The sequence below is a fragment of the Myotis daubentonii genome, chromosome 19 (assembly GCF_963259705.1).
Source record: "Myotis daubentonii chromosome 19, mMyoDau2.1, whole genome shotgun sequence".
NCBI classification, from domain to species: domain Eukaryota; kingdom Metazoa; phylum Chordata; class Mammalia; order Chiroptera; family Vespertilionidae; genus Myotis; species Myotis daubentonii.
In genome coordinates this window covers 13,444,407-13,464,705 of record NC_081858.1, presented here as the reverse complement: position 1 = coordinate 13,464,705, position 20,299 = coordinate 13,444,407, and the positions used below count along the sequence as shown (strand labels likewise).

Sequence of the window (20,299 nt, the reverse complement as noted above, 5' to 3'; positions counted from 1 at the left end):
ACCGGTTTGGCTCAGTGGATAGAGCGTCGGCTTGCGGACTGAAGGGTCCCAGGTTCGATTCCGGTCAAGGGCATGTACCTGGGTTGCGGGCACATCCCCAGTGGGAGATGTGCGGGAGGCAGCTGATCGATGTTTCTCTCTCATCGATGTTTCTAGCTCTCTATCTCTCTCCCTTCCTCTCTTTAAAAAATCAATAAAATATATTTAAAAAAAAACAGTATTGCAAATTAGAGCAACGATGTTTGAATTTGTGTAGAGGATCGTGACTGGCTGAGAAAGAAACTACTAATTTCCTTGGTTAGGCTGTCCCACTAACTTTTTATTTGTAAAACATAGTTTTATTTCTTACAATAAAATATGAATCTTGAGTCGGGGCAATTATGACATGGCTTGAAATTCTCAACATTTTAGGAGACATATATAAGAAAAAGGAAAACAAATATCATCTGCTTACTATAGAAACTGCTCAGAAGTGCTTTATGTTCATTTAGTAAATATAGAAATAACCCACTTAAAAACACTTTTGTTCACCCTTTGCCTATGGCTTAGTTGGTAGGAGCTTCTTCCTGTATACCAAAAGGTCTTGGGATCCATTTCTGGTCAGGGCACAAATCTACTAGGGATCCATTTCTGGTCAGGGCACAAATCTACTAGGAGATTTCGGGTTTGATTCCAGGCCTAGTCACACATTGATATTTCTCTCTTTCCCCTCCCCGCCCTCTAAAAATCAATGAAAATGTCCTCGAGTTAGGATTTAAAGAGAAAAAAAGAAAAAGAGTTTTGTGCATAAGCCACCTTTTTCAGTTTTCCAAATGCAGAAACAAGGAGGGACATTTAAAATTAAATGACATATCAACAGACTTTGAAAAAAATATTTAAGACCCATGTTTGTGATAAGTGCTATAAAGAGAAATAAAAGGAAACACATTAGAAGGAACTTAAAGCCAGGGCCCTGATCAAGCCTTTCTAACCCTCTCTTCAAGCCTCTCCCATTGGCCAAGCATCTGACAGTAAGCTCTCTGAGATGGTTTGTTCACTGATTATCTGCACAATTATAATGTGTCCAGTACATACACAATTTGTTGAATTAATTTATAACTAGAAAGCCCAGGTGGAGTTAGCTGCTCTGTCCAGAATGATCTCATAAGTGTTTTTACCATGTTACACAGTGATTTATTTCCTTATCAGCCTGTCCCTAACACTACACTACAACATTCTTGAGGGAGGACAGGAACATGGCCCAGGGCCTGGCACAGAAGATTCTCTAACTGTTAAACAGAGAGTGAGATCACAAGATCACATAACTGGAACTCAACACACAACCTGTGTGACCCCAAGTCTAATATTTTTATTTCTGCGCTTTCCCCTTTACACTCCAAGATAGTATTCTGAGAAACTGAGGTAAGGGAGGTAAGGGAGGATGGGGTCTTGCCAAACCCATTTACTTTGAGGAAATAACAACAATTAGAGCATTAACCAGAGATTGTGTACCCAGCACTTCACCTACATATCTCACTTAATCCTCACAACCCTGAGGTGTGTTGTCCCCTTACTACATTAACAAGGCTCAAGTCCCATATACATAGTCAAAGCTCACGCTCACACCCACTCCAGAAAGTAGATAAAACGCTGGGGTGTGGACTGTGGCCAGGTTTCAGAATGATGGCCTCAGTCAATCTGATTAAGAAGTCACCCAGTGGGGGTGAGGTCTTAGGTGTTTACTGTTAGGTTGCATAACTCACATGTATGTCACATGTTTTATATATAATACTAGAGGCCCGGTGCACAAATTCATGCACAGGTGGGGTCAGGCCAGCCTGCCCCAATTGGGCGACGGGGGCAAGGCGGGCCCTGCAGGTGGTTGGCTGGCCAGACCTGCCCCCTGGTTGAATTCCCAGTCGAGGGGACAATTTGCATATTAGCCTTTTATTATATAGGATATGTATATATTATATATAAAAGATGCCACCCCCACACTGCCAGAGACAGGAAGACAGAAGAGCAGTCCAAAGCCCTTCTCCTGCCTCAATTACTCCCTCTCCTCTCCTCCCCTTCCTTAGGCTCCAACAGCAAGGACCAATTCCAGCCTAGAGAAGAGCAGGGGAAACAGCACCAGAACTTTCACCTGTCAAGCCAGTAATCAATGGGAAACATCTTTTGACTACCCCCAACCCCACCGCTCATACTTTAGAGATATCCAACCTTATCAAATGACCCCACCTTGAGCCTCAGCTGACTGGACCAGAGCTGGATCAGATCCCCCCCCCCCCGCCCCCCCAGAAATCAGAGAATTAAAAACACATACCTTGGGGAAGTGTGGGTCAGCTCTCTTATGCTAAGTGCATAGGGAAGTGGTAAAAAAGGAAAAGAGAAACAAAAACAGTGGTGCAGGGATGCAGGGTGCAAGATTTTGTAAATGTAAAGGAGAAGGGAGGTAGATGCCTTCATCTATTTTCTAGTTCCTAGTTGCAACCGTACCTGAAGCTTTAACTGTACTTCCTTTCCTGTTGGTAGCATGAGAAAGACCCTGGATCTCAATCATAAACTCATATCTACAAGGTAGTGCCTGAAACACTCCAGCACTCTACCTTTCACTTAGCTAGCTCCTAGTCATTCTCCAGGTCCCAGCTTAACACCAGGAAATCCTCCCAGGCTTCTCATTAAACTTAGTCCACCTTTTATACCCTCCAGTAGCACTATGCACCTCATAATCCTCAGTAAATGTTATTACTTTCCTGTTGGACTGTAAATACCCGTGTAAAAACCACTTTTGTTCACTTTGATCCTACCACCTAAATCAGATAATACTTAATATTAGTAAATGAATAAAAATCAAGAAACTAGTAGAGATGAGTAGGAGGAGTGAGAAGAAATCAACACTACCTTCCTGATAAAAACTAAGTTGCTTTGACCCTATCGCCCTCATTCCTTCCAGGTATCCAGTTTCTCCCTCTTCACCCTCCTCAACAGGCTCAAGTCAACTATGACAACCATCATTTTATACTTTAGTGCCAATAAAGGAACACAGGTTATATACAAGGAGCATGTTTCCAGGTAGCTTGGAGTAACAGAGGAAAACCTACAGTAGTTAAAAAAAACACACAAATCAGTGGGAGTGGCTGGGGAGAGGTCAATGGGGAAAAAAGGAGACATATGTAATACTTTAAACAATAAAGATTTAAATTTAAAGAAAAAAATCACAGGGTTGGAGATCTAGACAAATCTCAGTTCTGCTATGTATTCACTGGCTGTGAACCTTGCTCCTACAGGCCATAGGTTTAGAATCCAGAGCCTCCCCTAAGACTGAGAATCTGAGAGGGACCTTGGAAGACTGTTGGTTTTCTAATGTGTAGGAGCCCCAAGAAGTAACTGAGAAAAGAGAAGCAAAAAGGGATAAACAGCACCTCAGGTTTAGGCACGTAGGTGGGTGAAGTAGACTTGATGTAAGGTAGAGTAGCTCTGGATATTTATTGGCAAATCAGTTGTTGTTTTTTTAACTTAGTAGGTGCATTAATGTAAGTAAGGTGAGGAATAAGTTTTATATATGGTTCCCGGGAAAACCCAACTTGGATACTCTCATAAAAATATTTTTATAAATACTTGAGAACTGAGAACATTTACAAATTAAATTTATGGGAATGGTGTATCGGTTATAGCTAACCACTAGGAGCACATTAGGGATGTTATAAATATCAAATTTAATTTTGTTCTGAGTTTTATTTGCACTCAAAACTCTGCTAGAAACACTGAATTTTCTGTTGCTCATGTAAGTTGGTCTCCTCACATCTTTGAGCTCCAAAAAGCATACAAGAGACTACTTTATTTATATTTAAATTTAAGAGTTAACAAGCAAAACTAAGAATCTGAATCCAGATCTATTTCCAAGTCTTGAGCTTTTATAGATACTACTACTACTGCTGGCCCTGCCTTTCAAACAGGTGATGTAAACACCCAGTTCCAGGGAGGGAGGAAGGGAGTGGTATAGCAGGGAGTAATATAGGCAAGTTTACAGAACAGATGAGCCTTAAAGGACGATTCTCTAGCGGAGGGACTGTACCATGCATTGCAAGTTGTTTAGTATGCCTACCTCCACCACCAAAGGCCAATAACAACCCCCCAATCAATGTAACAACAACAACAAAAAGTCCACAATGCCCACATGTTTCAAAATACTCCCGGACAAGGGGGGTAGACACACCCAGAATACTCTTAGATAAGCAGAAAGAAAAGAGTAGCACAATGGACAGAGAGACAAAGAGGAACACAATTCACAAAATTTGACGAGATAAAGAGCCATGCTTTAATGACTCTCACCTATAAAATCAAGTCCAAACTCCGCAAGTACACAATGTCCTTCAGGATTTGGCCCTGCCCATCCCAGCTGTCTCAACTCCAGCTTTCTGCCTAAGGCACCCTATACTCCTGCCCTCCCAACTTGTGGTTTTCTTGACCTGATGTGCTGTTTTCAAATTTCTGTGCCTTTGCACGTACATTTTCCTCCACCTAGAATGCACTTCTCAAAGCAAACTCCTAGTCATACATTAATATCCAGCTCAGAAGTATGTGAAGCCATACAAAGACAGCCCCATGCCATGCAGGCCTTCTAAGGACAGGGATCACGTAAATCCTGGCACATAAAAAGGTGCTCAATAAATATTTTCTGAGTGAATGGCCTTGCATTAAAGGTTTTTAGAAAGACTAAAACGTGATACAAGCAAAAGCAAACAACAGCTATTTTCTATTACTGAAAGCATGTATTTTTCAACTCTGATTTTGGTTTGAGTGTCCCTTAGGAACCAGACAGATTGGGATGCTCTATTTCTTCCTAATTGTGTGTCCTTGGGCAAGTTAACTAATCTTTGTCTCATTTCCTCACTTACAAAGTAACCATCTTTGCAGTGTGGATATGAGGATTAATTAATAGTATGTTAAAAAAAAAGTGGTGACTACATGGTAGGTCTACTAGTTTGTCATAATCACAAAAAGCTTAATAGATCAGGATACTGTACCAGTGGGAATGTGATCACAATGAAATTTTGGTTGGAACCATCTGTTTCCGGGGGAAGGGAGAGTTGAAAGTCAACAAATCCTATTCCTATTCTGACCCAATACTAATCCCTTAATGACCACTATCTCCCTTGGCTCCTCTGATAATGCCCACTCAGGGTTCTCTGGTCTCTCAGATCACACTTTCTCTGTCCTCTTCTGTAACTTGCCCTCAATTGACACCTAAAGTCAGGCATTCATTCCTTTAGCTAAGTTTTTACATTTTTCCTCATCTTGTCCACTCCCAAGGCTTCAATTAGTATCTCTATGGAGATAACCCTATAATCTTTCGGTCATATTCAGAAAGTGTTTCAAATGTAACTTATTCAAAGTAGATTTCTTTCTTTTTTATTTTATTTTATTGATTTTTTTACAGAGAGGAAGGGAGAAGGATAGAGCGTTAGAAACATGGATGAGAGAGGAACATCAATCAGCTGCCTCCTGCACACCCCGCACCGGGGATGTGCCCACAACTAAGGTACATGCCCTTGACCGGACTCGAACCTGGGACCCTTCAGTCCGCAGGCGGACGCTCTATCCACTGAGCCAAACAGGTCAGGGCCAAAGTAGATTTCTTAATTAGATGATCAAACATACAGCTTCAATTTCTCCTCTCATACCCTTTCTATTTTTCATGACTCTTATGCATCTCACCAGAATTACCTCTTTAATCTTTCTATTCTACCTCAGTGGCTCTTAATCTTTCTGGGATAATGGTCCCTTTGGAAATCTATTGAATGCTATGGATTGCTCACTAAACAGATGAACATACCCAACATCTATTTGCAATTTTACCTAACCAATGACCTTAAATAAGAATCTGTGCCCATCCACGCAATACTAAAACTTTCACAAGTTTTCACCTCCAGGTTCTACCTTCCCTGTTATAAATTTCAAGATGCCCCTAGATATAGCCTAAATGGCCAACAGGCACCACAAACTTAATCTGAACCAGACCTCACTATTTCTCCCTAACAAACCTGCTCTACCTCTGGCATTTCTCCTTAAATAATGGCACCACCATCCTCCAAGGGTTCCATGCTAGAAGCAGTGGAATTACAGCTATGCCCATACTTAGTTAATCACCAAGCCTTGTCTCAGAAATCGCTCTCCAATCCAAATCCTACCTCTCTCAGCCTCTTACCTTTAAGATCTCATCATTTGCTTCTTCCCACACTTGCCATGATTAAGTCTTTCTATCACTCTTCTGACAAGAGCCCGATACTAATTCTATCTTTATAAGGTCTTATAAAGTCTCTCACCTCCATCTGCTATCTTCCACTGCCACTAGAGTTACAATAGCCCTAATAGATTCCCCCACCTCAGTTTTTTTTTCTTATTTCCACCTGTGTTGACCTACCTTCCCCTAAAATTTTAAATTGATCACATGACTGCTTCTTTACAAAAACACTGATGCTTCTTCACTGCACAAATATACAAATTCAGTTTTGCCTTTACAGTCCTCTACAATGTGGCATCTAATCCAGGATCAGATTCCACTGTTTACACTGTCACTTATGCCTACTATCTACCAAAATCACACCCACTCTTCAAGGCCCAATTCAAACTCCACTCTTCATCTTTATATCCTCCACACAATGATTAGCAAAGAGCTCTGCACAGAAAAGGCAAATTCCTAATGAACTGATTCAGGAAATGAAAAAAGCAAAACAAAACACAAAAAGCTTGAAAATCCTCAAAGCCTTCTGGAAGCATGATGTTTTTAAAAATATTACTATTCAAATATTAACATTTCAAGTAAGAAGCCTTCCACACAACCATCATTGCTAATCAACATTTATTAAATGCTAATAATATGCAACATAATTAAAGTCTTGCTAGGGTCTATCATCAACCTGAAGATAAAAAGCTAAAATATAGATCCAGAGTTTTAATTCCAATTATATCTGTATTTTATTTAAGAAAGAAAAATTAAAGTAAGAGGATTTGGCATTTCACCTAATACTTAGGTCAAATAAGTCTACAGCAGTGATAGAAAGTTACCAGATCTAAATTATTTTCAGACTAGTAAAAATCCTATCAAATAGGAAAAAGAAAAAAACTTTCAATCAAAATATCCTAAACCTAGCCCTGGCGCATGGAGGTTAGTGGTTAGTGTGTCAGCCCATGCACCGGTGGGTCACCAGTTCAATTTCCAGTCAAGGGCACATACGATGGTTGCAGGTTTGAACGCTGGCCTAGTCCACGCGTGTTTGGGAGGCAATCGGTGGTTGTCTCTCACACATCGATTTTTCTCTCTCCCCTCACCCTTCCACTCTCTCTAAAAATCAATGGAAAAAATATCCTCAGGTAAGGATAAACAACAATAACAAAAAAAACTGTCTTAAACCTAAAGATAATTTCAGTACCTATTTTAGATGCTAATTTCTTTTAAAGGGGATGAAAGGCTTGATGAGCAAATCTGAGCCTCTCATAATGAAACATTTACTGGCATACTTACCAGCAGGTACAACAGCCATCAGATATGACAGAGAAGTGGTGCTGCAGGCAGTACTTTCTCTTCATTACTTTCTAGTGCAGTGGTTCTCAACCTTGGCTGCACATTAGAATCACCTGGGAATCTTTTTAAAATCCTGGTTTCTGGGCCTCATCCTCCAGAAATTCTGTTTCCTTGTTTTGGGGTGGGGCCACAACATTAGTAACAAAGAAACAGAATTTCTGGAGGATGAGGCCCAGAAACCAGGATTTTAAAAAGATTCCCAGGTGATTCTAATGTGCAGCCAAGGTTGAGAACCACTGTTCTAGTGCCTTATTTCTTTTAGGCCTGACCTAATTTAATTTCTCTTTTGGCTCCTAAGCCTCTGAGTTCATGTTAATTTCCATAGTTGACTACTGTGAACCATTGTGAACCATTCTGCTCCCGACGAGGATGAGAATACTCAATGTTGAATTAAAGTGGGTTTTTTAAAAATAGAATTTAAACTTGTCTTTCTATCTAGCTAACATACTTGGCAAAATAGGTCCTCTATGACATTTCTAAAATTACGATCACTCAAATTTGAATGTTCCTGAAATACGTTTGCTTTACAGCAGCAAAATATGCTAAAATTGTAAAATTATTAGTAACACTATTTAAGGGTGATGGCAGGGTGTCATGGAAAGAACTGCAGCATTTGAAACAGGATCTTAGTCTACAATCTCATGTCTGACTCCTTAGTTGTGACCTTCGGAATTGGCTTCACATTGAAATACCTTCTCACCTGAAAGAGATGGTATCACCACCTTCCCCTCCCTCGAGGTGGAAGTTCAGATAAAATGAGGGAATAATGTACCTAAGCACAGTACTTGGCACGAAGTGCTCAGTCAATATTAGTTTGTTCCTTCGTTCAACACAAAAGACACAGTCACAGGAGTTAGACGTAAAGGAGCCTAGGCTTCCACAAGTCTTCATCAGCATAAGACACCACAGAGAGTTGGTGCTAATAAAAACAAGGCTGCCGCCAAACCTTCCTGAGGAATCTGGGTTAAGATGAGGCAGCCCGCATGCGTCTGCAAGAACTCCATTAAGGCTGCATAGCTATACATTGGCCATTAAAACACTAACAGTAAAAGTCCACGGTAATTGTGCTATGACGTCTGGATGCCTTTTTGCTGGTAAGAGAGTTCACTCGGGGTCAAGAAAAAAAGAAGAAAGGCAAATTAGGACCAGCTCCAAACGACTTTTTTAATAAATGGAGAGCGCGATGCTGACTGAATCCTTCCTGAAACGTCGACAGTACGATATGAAAATCCATTTAAGAACTTCAGGATTGAAATATTCCACAACTAATGCCTTTTAGCAAGCCTGCGCAGGAGAGCACTCAGCACCACGGAAGGTATTTAATGAAAGCCGTCCGCGGAAGACACAGGCGAGGGGAGGAAAAGAGAGGATCGTTTCTGCACACAAACCGGGGCGAACCGCTTTCAGGACCAAGGCCCCCGCCGCCCCGACAAGCATCTGGAGGAATTCCTGGCTTTCTACCCGGACGTCAAAAAGACCACCTCACTCGCAAATTGGGGGTGGGGTTCCGTTCCCCTCCTGGGGGTGCTGGGTCGCCCGGGTCCTGGCCTCCGCCCCGCCCCCCCCCCCGCGCGCCACCCCTCTCCGCCGCGCGGGCCGGCCCGCCAAGTGCCGCGACCAACACCCCGAACCTCGATGGGCCCAGGGCATGCCCCGGTGCGCGGACCGCGGCGAAGCTCGGGGTCGGGGGCGCGGAAGGCCCGAGGCGCGGACGAGGCCGCGGCTGCGTCCGCTGCGGCCCCGAGAGGTGGGCGGGCAGGCGCGGCCAGGCCTGCGGGCGGACGTGGACACTCACCACACCATGCCGTAGGCGCCCTCGCCAATGTACGAGAGGTTGGTGTAGCGCGGCCCCACGTCGAACACCTGCCCGCGGACCATCTCCGGGCCCGCGCCCGCCGCCGCCGCCGCCATGTTGGTTGCCGGGCCGCCGCCGCCTCCGCCGCGCTGGGCTTGACGCTCTGTGGCCGTGTCTCGGCCCACGCCGCACCTCCCGTAGGGACCGCGCCGCCGCCGGTGCAGCCGCCGCCGTTGAGCGGGAAGGAGCAAGGAGGGCGCCGCTCAGGAAAGCGTGAGAGCCCAGAGCAACCAGGACCGACTGCCTGTCCGACTGACTGACTGACTGACGGGCGGGCCGGCGGGCGGGGCGTACGCTGAGGAGGGCGCAGGGGCGGGGCCAAGAAGCGTGCGCGTGGATTGGCTCTCCGAGGCCTGGGGGCGGGGTTATGCGGTCCGGCGGAAGTAGCGAACTCGGGGCGGAACTCGGCGGCGGCACCGCCCTACGCGGTCACGTGCGCTAGCCCGGGGGTGGCTCTTGAGACGTAGGAGGTCTCCAGGGCGTCGGGGAAGAACCCATAGGACTGATCCTGACAGAGGGCCAGGGACAGGGAAAGCCGTGGAGTGTGGTCCTGACTCAGCCATAGAGTGACCCCGGTCTGCGTGGGAGGGACAACGACGCGCCGCACACGGGCTTCGGGCCTGGGCCAGGCCTATGAGAGTCCGTGGTCGCCACACCAACTTAGAAACATCGAGACCAGGGCAGAAACCGAAAAGGCATGACCGAGACCGAGACAGGTATTTGCATACTGAGAAAGTGTGAAACACAAAAGGTGGGAGGATCCTCTAATCCGACCAGAGTTTCCTTCAACAAGTGCGTGTTGAGCACCTACCAAGTTCCTGGACATCTTCCGTGACAGAAACTGGAGGAGATGGACAAATCAATATATACTAGAGGCCCAGTGCGTGAAATTCATGCAGGGAAGCGGTCCCTCAGCCCGCCCTGCCCCTGTCCAATCTGGAACATCCCTCTCGCAGTCTGGGACAGCTGGTTCCTAACGGCTCCTCTGCCTGCCTGATCGCCCCTAACTGCTCCCCTGTTGACCTGATTGCCCTGAACTGCCTCTGCCTTGGCCTCCGCCACTGTCGGACAAAGATATGCTGATCTGGTCTAATTAGCATATTACCCTTTTATTAGTATAGATAATGCTCAAGTTGTGATAAGTACTGTGATCTATAAAGGATTAGAGAGTACAGTAATAAGTCTTCACTTAACAATGTAGAAAGATTCTGAGCCCTCAAGTGACAGAAGGTATAAGGAAACCAATTTTACCACAGGCTAAGTTGATAGAAACAAGACTTATGTTCCTACAGCATCTCATCAATCCCTATAACCAATCCACCATATTTGAAGACCTACTGAAGTAGGTTCAGACATTAGAGAAAGACATTAAGATTAAGAGACTTATGCCTGTGGATCAAAGCGTCCGGGTTTGATTCTGGTGAAGGGCATGTACTTGGCTTCCCCCGGCCCAGGCCCCGGTCAGGGGGCATGCAGGAGGCAACCAATTGATGTGTTTCTCTCACATCAATGTTTCTCCCTGTCTTTCCCTCTCTCTTCCACTCTCCCTACAAATCAATGGAAAAATATCCTCGGGTGAGGATTAACAAAAAAAAGAAAAATTCAGAGACTGAGACCTAGATGGATATAAAGGGATAGAAACTTAGAGGACATACTGATATGTAACACCAAAATGGAAATGCTAAATAAAAGCATCAAGATCTAGAGAATATGTGACATACACACACTGAGGCTAAAAATAGTCGCAAACAACAAAGGTTGAAAAAGAAAAACTGGAATCCTGAAGCAGGTGAATGCCAAGAATAGCTAAGACAAGAGAAATGATTCAGCCATTGCTTCTGAACCATTTCACAGGCCATGTTTAAAGGGGAGTAAGAGTGGAAAACCCTGCATCCTGATTGTCCAGCGCTGTGATCTTGAAAGCAGTCAACTCTGGATTTGCAGACAACCAAAAAGATCAACTAGTTAATCTCAACTAGTTAATCTATTAAAGAGCCCTGTAGGAAAAACATATGTGGCACATGAGAAAAGAAGTGCTACAGCCAAAAATTACTCCTTGGAAATATATTTAGTCCATGAAGCAGAATCCAGTTTTAGAAAACACCTAATTCTTATTCTTGGCTATAAGAGGACATTGCACCTTTTAAAAACAGGCCAAGATAAATGGAGAGTACTGTGAAATTAACACCACAGTAATCAAAGTAAAATTCATTGGTCGAAGCAGTAAAAAACAGATTTGACAATGTGGAAGAGCAAATCAGTAATATGGAAGATAAACAATTAAGTGATGGAATTCTTTAAGAGAGAAGAAAATGGATAGAACATCATGGAGATTTAAACTATAGGCATCTCCCAAAAGGAGACAACAAATCAATTAGAGGCGATAATTAAAATTATAATAAAAGAAAACTATAATAATAGGTCTAAAAATATCTGAGGTGGAGGTGGAAAATGGAGTGAGTTAATTGGGATCCAGAAACATTAATAAGCACAAACCAACTTCAAGACGTAAGCGGGGAAAATTCTTAAAGTTCAGGGATAAAGAACTAACAATATCCAATCAGAAAAAAATTATTTACAAAAAAAGCTAAATTTTTTTTTCCAGATTCCTCCTCTGTAATAATTAAATGCCCAAAGGAATATGGAACAAGATAGACAGAACTCTGAGGGGTCAAGCTGTAATCCATAGATGGCTTCATTCCCTCCAGTGCCTTCATTTCTCCCTCATCTGAGAGCATGCTTAGAGAGATGGAGAGAGAGAGAGAGGAGAGAGAAACATCGACGTGAGAAACATCAATCCATTGCCTTCTGTTTGTGCCCAGCTTGACATTTCCAGACTGCACATATTCTGCAGTCACACTGCCAGAAGGTTTGAATCTTGACTGCTCCTGTATGACCTTGTTCCTCAGTTTCCTCCTCTTCAAATCGTAAGTTTGTTGTACAGAAAAATAAGAGAACTTATGTAAAGAGCCTGGCGCACAGTAAGTACCCAATACATGTTATCTGTTGTTGTTATCTACCCCACCCAAACCTGTTCTTCATCTTGTATCTGTGGATAGCATCACCTTCACTCAGATACTCAAAATGGAAGTTTGGGTATGATCCTCAACAACTTATTTTACCTCCCTCCAACCCCTTCCCTGCCCAACCCATCACAAACTCTTGTAAATTCTATTTCTTTACTTTCCGAAATCGTTGCTATTGAAAACATGGTCCCCAGACTAGCAGCAGCAGCAGCATGTGGGAGTTTGTTAGGAATACAGCACCTCAGGCCCCACCTCAGACCTACCGAATCAAGATCTGCATTGTAACAAGATCTAAATGGTCCTTAGTAAACTTCGAAAGCACCATTTTGAGTTTATTCACTTCATTTCCACTGCCATTCTGTTGCTTAAAGTCTGCTGCATCAACTTTTTACCTAGACTGTCACAGTAGCCTTAACTGTTCTATCTTCATGTTGCCCATCTCCAATGGCTTCTCTTTATTTATACCCAATCTCCCCATAATAAAATTTACCACGTCATTCCCCTTCTTAAAGCAAGCCAGTGGCTCCCAATGCTCTCAGAGTGAGGCCATGACTGGCCATCCCTCCACTCCAATTCCTTTTACTCTGCCCTTCCATGGTCCAGCCAGACTAACCTACCCTCAGTTTCCTCTTGTCTTTCAGTCGTAGCGCATGCCAGTATTTGTGGACATTTTAGAGCTACCACACTACCGCGGCATGATGCACCTGACAGCTGATTGTCTCCAGAGAGCTTCTCTTGCCGGGTTCCATGGGCAGTCAGCAACCTTACACTTAGAGATGGGCTTCGCTTGTGGTTTCCTGACAGAGAAAGTACACTTACCAGAAGACAACCTTCTTCAGGTCCTGTGGCAATTACAGTTCATTCGAAGATGGGTTTTAGTTATATATCAGTCTCTGCTGAGTCAGGTTAGCAGGGTTCCAGTCCAGAGGGAAAAATTATCTAGCCACAGTGACAACAACAAATTTCTGGAAGCACGAAGGTGAGAGCTAGGCTCTGGACCACTGAAACCAAACCACTGAAACCAAGCACCATCAAAGCATAAGACCCTACTTGGATGACTAGCTGGCCACCTGAATGGCTTCCTTATTGTCTTGCTAGGGTGGTGACAATCCACAGATCTGTAGAAACTTGGAAAACAATGGACATCTGTGATTTTTACCTGCACAGCACCGATTCTTGCTCTCCCTGGTAGCACAACCCAATTTTCCATTGGTGAATGGTTTCTTCTGCACTCTCAAGAATAAGCATATGATCAGGGCTCCCCAATCAGAGTCAGAGACATTCCTTCAAAGGATGGGCATGTGACCTGTTCCAGGACAATGAGACTCAGCCCAGACTTTGAAAGAAACAATTGGGGGAGGGAGTGTTCTCTTTCTGCTGGGGTGCTAAGGCAGTGAGTATGAGTCTGGGGCCAAATATGCCATGTTGTGAGAAATGCTCTCTTAGAATGACGGTGATACAGGAAAAGCAGAGTCCATTTTCTGATGACATAGTTTGGTACTATATTAAGCTGAGCCTGGACTTTACAGGCTCAGCTGAATAAATTCTCTTTTTTTACCGAAGTCACCTTGACTTAGGTTTCTGACCAATTAACTCCCTTTTCTGCAAAAAACTGTTCAGAATTGTACAATAAATCACCAAGACATGAATCAGAACCTCATGAATGATGAAATGAGAGAAAAGAACTGGCTATAAGCCGTGAAACGAGCTAAAGATAGAGAGATAATTGAATAAAAACACCACTCGGTATACACTGTTTGATGCTGATAGGTTGAAATAATTGTTGCTATGGTAACAAACAAAACACAAAAGAAAAAAAAGAGGATTTTTTTTAAATAGCAGGGTTTTTAACCTCAGATTAATGCAATGAAAACCAGAGAGGGAGACAGGTGGTAGGAAAAGCAAGGCACACTAGGTCTTGTTTTACATAAAATAAAGATAAAATTTATTTTAAAAGTACAATTTTATATGTTTTTTTTTCGGTGTAAAAAGCTTTTTTTGTGGCATAGTTTTATGTCTACCTTATAAATTATGACAGAAGATAAAAGGGGAAATGTAATTCATATAGCAAATCAAGATATGTACTGGTCACTTTCCTCACATTATAAGTGGAAAAGAAATGGTGCCCTGGCCAGTTGCTCAGTGGTTAGAGTGTCAGACCTTGGACTGAAGGGTTGCAGGTGTGATTCCGGTCAGGGGCAAGTACCTCGGTTGCAGGTCGATCCCTGGCCCCAACTGGGGCACACGTGAGCGGCAACCAATCAATGTGTCTCTCTCACATTGATGTCTCTCTCTTTCTGTCTCTCCCCCTCCTTTCCACTCTCTCTGAAAATCAATGGGAAAAAAAATAACGTTGGGTGAGGATTAACAAAGAAAAAAGAAGAGGAAAAAAGGAAATGACAAAGAATCATTAAAACGGTATCAAAACACCAGAAAATTAGATGGTGGGAAGTTAGACTAGGTGTAACAAATAAGTGTAAATAACTAAAATTCCTATATGAAAATATGAAAATCTCAGATCAGACCAATGGGCAAACTCTGAAGATGTACTGTTGTTAAAAAAAAAAAAAAAGGGGGTGAGCCCAAAACACATATAATAAAAAGGCATTGTGAAATCAAATGCATCAAATGACATAACAACAGAAAACAAAAATCTCTAGAAATAAAATAAAACTAATAAAAACACAGTTATAGTAAAATATTTTACCACTATCAGACTGTGATATATAAAGTAAGCAAAAATATAAGTTAAACAACAGGATTAATAAGACAAAAATACATGCTGAGTTTTACACCTATACAAAATACAAACAGTCTCCCATACTGAACCACAAGTTTTAACAAAATAAGCAAGTATTACTCAAGTCAAATCCTCTAATCACAGCTCAATTTAGCAAATAATCACACAAACTTAAATTTTAAAATCCCCAGCCACTGGGAAATTAACAAACACTCTAACTAATGCTTTAGACAGGGAGGAAATATGAATGCAGTAACACCCTAGAAAATCAAGAAAGCTTCGAAGGCAGTTTCTTTAGTATTCGGCTGAAGGCTGGGCTGGTTGCTGGCACCAGCTGTTTTTCATCTCCTTTTCTAGATTCCTTTTATCTGTCCATTCCTTGAATTTCCGTGTCTTCTACTTGCCAGTTAGAAGTTTTCAAACAGGGCCAGGACTATGATAAGGCAAGTAAGGGAGGCGCCTAGGGTGCAACATCTAAGGAAACATTCACCCTCAGGGTTATGTAAGCACAGCATTAACATCCGAGAGCAAGCGCCTCCTTAGATATTGCATTCTAGGCTCCTCAGTTGCCTCACCCTAAATCCTGTCCTTGCCAAACCAAGCCTCATGCATTAGCTCCAAACTCAAGTGCACAACGCTTCATTACAAATCTCCACTGAACTCCGCAGCTGACCACTGTTTATCTTACCCAGGAGCCCCTCCATCTTCCCTGCTCCCCAAGCCAAAAAGTAAACATATTCCTCAACCTCATTCTTTACTGACCCCAAAATCTAATTCATGCCCAAATCCTGCTCACTGAACTGCATAAATATTTTTTATTTATTTTAAATATATTTTTATTGATTTCAGATAGAGAGAGGGAGAGAGTGATAGGAACATCAGTGATGAGAGAGGACCATGGATCGGATTGGCTGCCTCCTGCACGCCCCCTACAGGGGATCGAGCCTACAACCCAAGCATGTGTCCTTGATTGGAATCAAACCTGGGGCCCTTTAGTCCACAGGCTGAAGCTCTATTCACCTAGCCAAACTAGCTAGGGCTGCAGAAATATTTTTTAGATTTACAGAAAAATTGCAAAGATAGTACAGAGTCCGAAATACCCCACATTAGGTTTCCCCTATTATTAATATCTTACATTAGTATAGTACATTTGTGTTTTTTAATTTTTTAAAAAATATATTTTATTGATTTTTTACAGAGAGGAAGAGAGAGGGATAGAGTGTTAGAAACATTGATGAGAAAGAAACATTGATCAGCTGCTTCCTGCACACCTCCTACTGGGGATGTGCCCGCAACCAAGGTACATGCCCTTGACCGGAATCGAACCTGGGACCTTTCAGTCCGCAGGCCGACGCTCTATCCACTGAGCCAAACCAGTTAGGGCACATTTGTATTTTTAATTAACCAGTATTGATACATTATAATTAACTAAAGTTCATATTTTAATCAAATTTCCTTAGTATTTTTTAATTCATATTTATTGAAGAGAGGGGAGGCGGGGAGAGAGAGAGATCAATCCATTGCTCCACTTACTTATGCATCCATTGGTTGCTTCTTGTATTTGCCCGGACCAGGGCTGGCATTTCAGGACAATATGCCATCTGAGCTCCCTGGCCAGGGCCAGATTTCCTTAGTTTTCACCTCGGGTCCTTTTTCTGTTCCAGGATTCCACATTACATTTAGTCATCCCTAGGCTCCTCTTAGTTTTGCCAGTTTCTCAGACGTTCTGTTTTTGGTGACCTTGACAGTTTTGGGGGATACTGGACAAATATTTTGTAGAATGTCCCTCATTTGATTTTCTCATAATACATCTGGGTATGTGGATTTGGGGGAGGAAGACCATAGAGTTAAAGTACTATTTTTATCACAATATGTCAAGGCTACTATTTTTTAAAAAAATATTTTTATTGATTTCAGAGAGGAAGGGAGAAAGATAGAAACTTCGATGAAAATCATTGATAGGCTGCCTCCTGCACGCCCCCTACTGGGGATTGAGCCCACAACCCGGGCATGTGCCCTTGACTGGTATTGAACCCAGGCCCCTTCAGACCGCAGGCCGATGCTCTATCCACTGAGCCAAACTGGCTAGGACAAGGCTACTTACTATTAATGTGACATCACTGTTGATGTTGATCTTGATCATCTGGCTGAGGTAGTGTCTGTCAGATTTCTCCCCTGTAGGGTTACTCTTTTCCCCCCCTTTCCATACTGTACTCGTTGGGAGGAAGTCACTATGCAATACTCATTCTTTTTTTCTTTTCTTTTTTTAAAATATATTTTATTGATTTTTTACAGAGAGGAAGGGAGAGAGATAGAGAGCCAGAAACATCGATGAGAGAGAAACATCGATCAGCTGCCTCCTGCACATCCCCTACTGGGGATATGCCCACAACCCAGGTACATGCCCTTGACCGGAATCGAACCTGGGACCTTTCAGTCCGCAAGCCGACGCTCTATCCACTGAGCCAAACCGGTTTCGGGTTTTATTTATTTATTTATTTTTTTGCAATACTCATTCTTAAGGAGTGGGGAGTTATGCTTCACCTCCTTGAGAGTATTTCTACAGAAATTATTGGGAATTTTTCTGCATGGGAGATTTAGGTCTAATATATTTTTTAAAAAAATATGTTTTTATTGATTGCAGAGAGAGGAAGGGAGAGGGAGAGAGGGTGGAAACATCAATGGTGAAAGAATCATTGATCGGCTGCCTCCTGCACGCCCCCTACTAGAGGTTGAGCCTGCAACCCGGGCATGTGCCCTGACTGGGAATTGAACCGTGACCTCCTGGTTTCATAGGTCGATGCTCAACCACTGAGCCCCGGTGGCCGGGCAAGGGGCCCGTGTTTTGATTTGCACTTGGCCTTGTACATTCCATGGCCAGTCTGTCCCAGCAGTTTCACTCCTTGGTATGCCCAAGAAAGTCTTGTATTATGGGTGTTGGGAGACCTGTTGGAAATGTTCATAGCAGCTCTGTTTCTGCAAAAAGCCAGAGACCCACTCAGCACAGATGAATCTGAGAAACAGAACACTGAGTAATGAAAAACATGACATAGCACACATACAGCAAAATTTTTTTTAAGTCTTTTCATGTTTTTTATTTTCATTATTTTCCTACTTTTCATAAAAAGATAAGCAGAATGAGCATTATTTACAATAGCCAAGATACAGAAGCAACCCAGTGCCTATCAGTAGACGAGTGGATAAAAAAAAGTGGTGGTACATATATAAATGGAATATTACTTGGCCATCAAAAAGAATGAAACCTTACCATCTGTAACAGCATGATGGACCTAGTCCTAGAGGGTATTATGCGAAGTGAAATAAGTCAGTCAGAGAAAGAAAAATACCATATGATCTCACTTATATTGTGGAATGTAAACAACGAAAAGAACAAAATTGCAATAGACTCACAGAGAGCAAACTGGTGGTTGCCAGAGGGGAGGAGGGTTTGGAGGACTGGGTGAAGGAGTGAAGGGATTAAGCAGTACAGATTGGTAGTTACAGAACAGTCACGGGGATTAGGTAAAACACAGAGAATATAGTCAATAATATTGCAATAACTATGTGTGGCGTCAGTCCGGATCCTGGGAATACCAAGATATATGAATGTCTAACCACTATGCATACACCTGAAACCAATACAAAGTAAAATTTTAAAAAAGACAAGCAAAATGTATAGGGAGATATACGTATGTGGTAAATCTATAGAGACGTCATCTCTCAAGATGATGCAGATGACGGGCTCTCAAAGGCGAACGCTATTGGCAAGACGATGTTTTGAGTTGGCTGGTGGGTCTGTAATTCTTATGCTTCGTATCTGGTCTCTGACATTGATGCTCAATGTATTTATGTCAAATACTTCATATTTTAAAAATGGAAGACCCAGCCCAGGTGTGCTATACTGTGGGGATCAGAAATGGATGGCAGGAGGCAGGAGTGGGCAGCCTGCGCCTGTCAGCGTGGCCGAGCCTCAAGGCCAGGAGAGGCCACCGAGAACCAGCTTCGCGAAGTGAGGCTTCGGTTCTCAAACATGATGCCACAGACATTCACTGTACCAAATTGCAGCCAATGAAACACATCCATACAGTTCTGACTCTAAAATGCATAGCTCTTATATTTACTCTGTCTCCTCTCCACCGACTATACATTGTTTTAGTTGCTCTGGGCAAAAGGTGCCTTTCATTTCAAGAAGTTTTATTTTTAAACGATATTGCTAAACACTTACCTTGCTTTATTTTGTTATTTTGTTCCATACTCAAGACCAAATCTTCATTTTCTCTCTTTTCCCAGTTTTGTCATGTTGTCGTATTGCTTTTATAATTTAAGGAAGGAGGTAGGGGCAGGGAAGAGGAGAAGAGGAAGGAGGTAAAAGAGGAGGAGGAGAAGCCAGGATGACTAAGGCAGTGGCCTAAGGAGGGGCCTGCCTGTGGTGGGCAGTGGCAGACCCCTAGGGGCCCCTGTGCTGTGCCTGGCAGACCCCAGTCCAGGGTCTTGACCTCTGGTGCAGACTTGCCTCCTTGCTGGCAGAGAACCCGGCTGATGTCCTGGCCCCCCAGGGGCCACTCCGTCCCTGCTTGCACAGTGTGCCCAGTCCTTCAGGCTTCCCCCTGCCCCCCTCCAGTGGCTTCAGAGAGAATGCTCTTCTGGGCTCCAAGCTCTGTGGCGGCGGTGAGGGGTGGGGTGGGGGGGTGCGGAACCACCATCTGGCTCTAGTGATGAGGTTCAGACACATGAGGCGACTCATTAGCGAACAATCAAGACAGCATATACTTAAGACCAAGGATCTGCCTGGCAGATTCTGCGGGAGCTTAGAAGGAGGCAGAGGGGGCGAGGGAGGCAGAAGGCAGATGGGTGAGTAGGTGGGGTTGGGGGAGGGGCATGTCTAGTTGGAAGCCCCAGGCCGCCCCCCCCAAATGATAGGATGGAGAGATCATGCTGCCTCCCTCGCAGTGTGGCCTGGAGGGTGGGAGACTGATGCCCAGGCTGCCTGGAGCAGGAGGGGGGTGCTAAAAGCCCTCAGGGGTGATTTGGGAAGGATTATGAGAAATGAGGCTAACCAGCCCTGAAAGTGGGCAAGAGGGTCCCACGGGCAAGGAGAGGGAGGGAGTGAC

The 20,299-nt window shown here is 43.5% G+C and overlaps 1 protein-coding gene across 1 annotated transcript in view; it reads right to left on the bottom strand.

Annotated features, from left to right (window-relative positions):
• Positions 1 to 9,704, bottom strand: part of MAPK1 (mitogen-activated protein kinase 1) — a 79,795-nt gene extending 70,091 nt beyond the window's left edge. The window contains exon 1 of the mRNA XM_059677183.1: positions 9,363 to 9,704. Within this exon, the coding sequence (XP_059533166.1) occupies positions 9,363 to 9,478 (116 nt within the window). The 5' untranslated portion in view covers positions 9,479 to 9,704. The remainder of the gene's footprint in view (positions 1 to 9,362) is intronic.
• Positions 9,705 to 20,299: the final 10,595 nt, after the last annotated feature.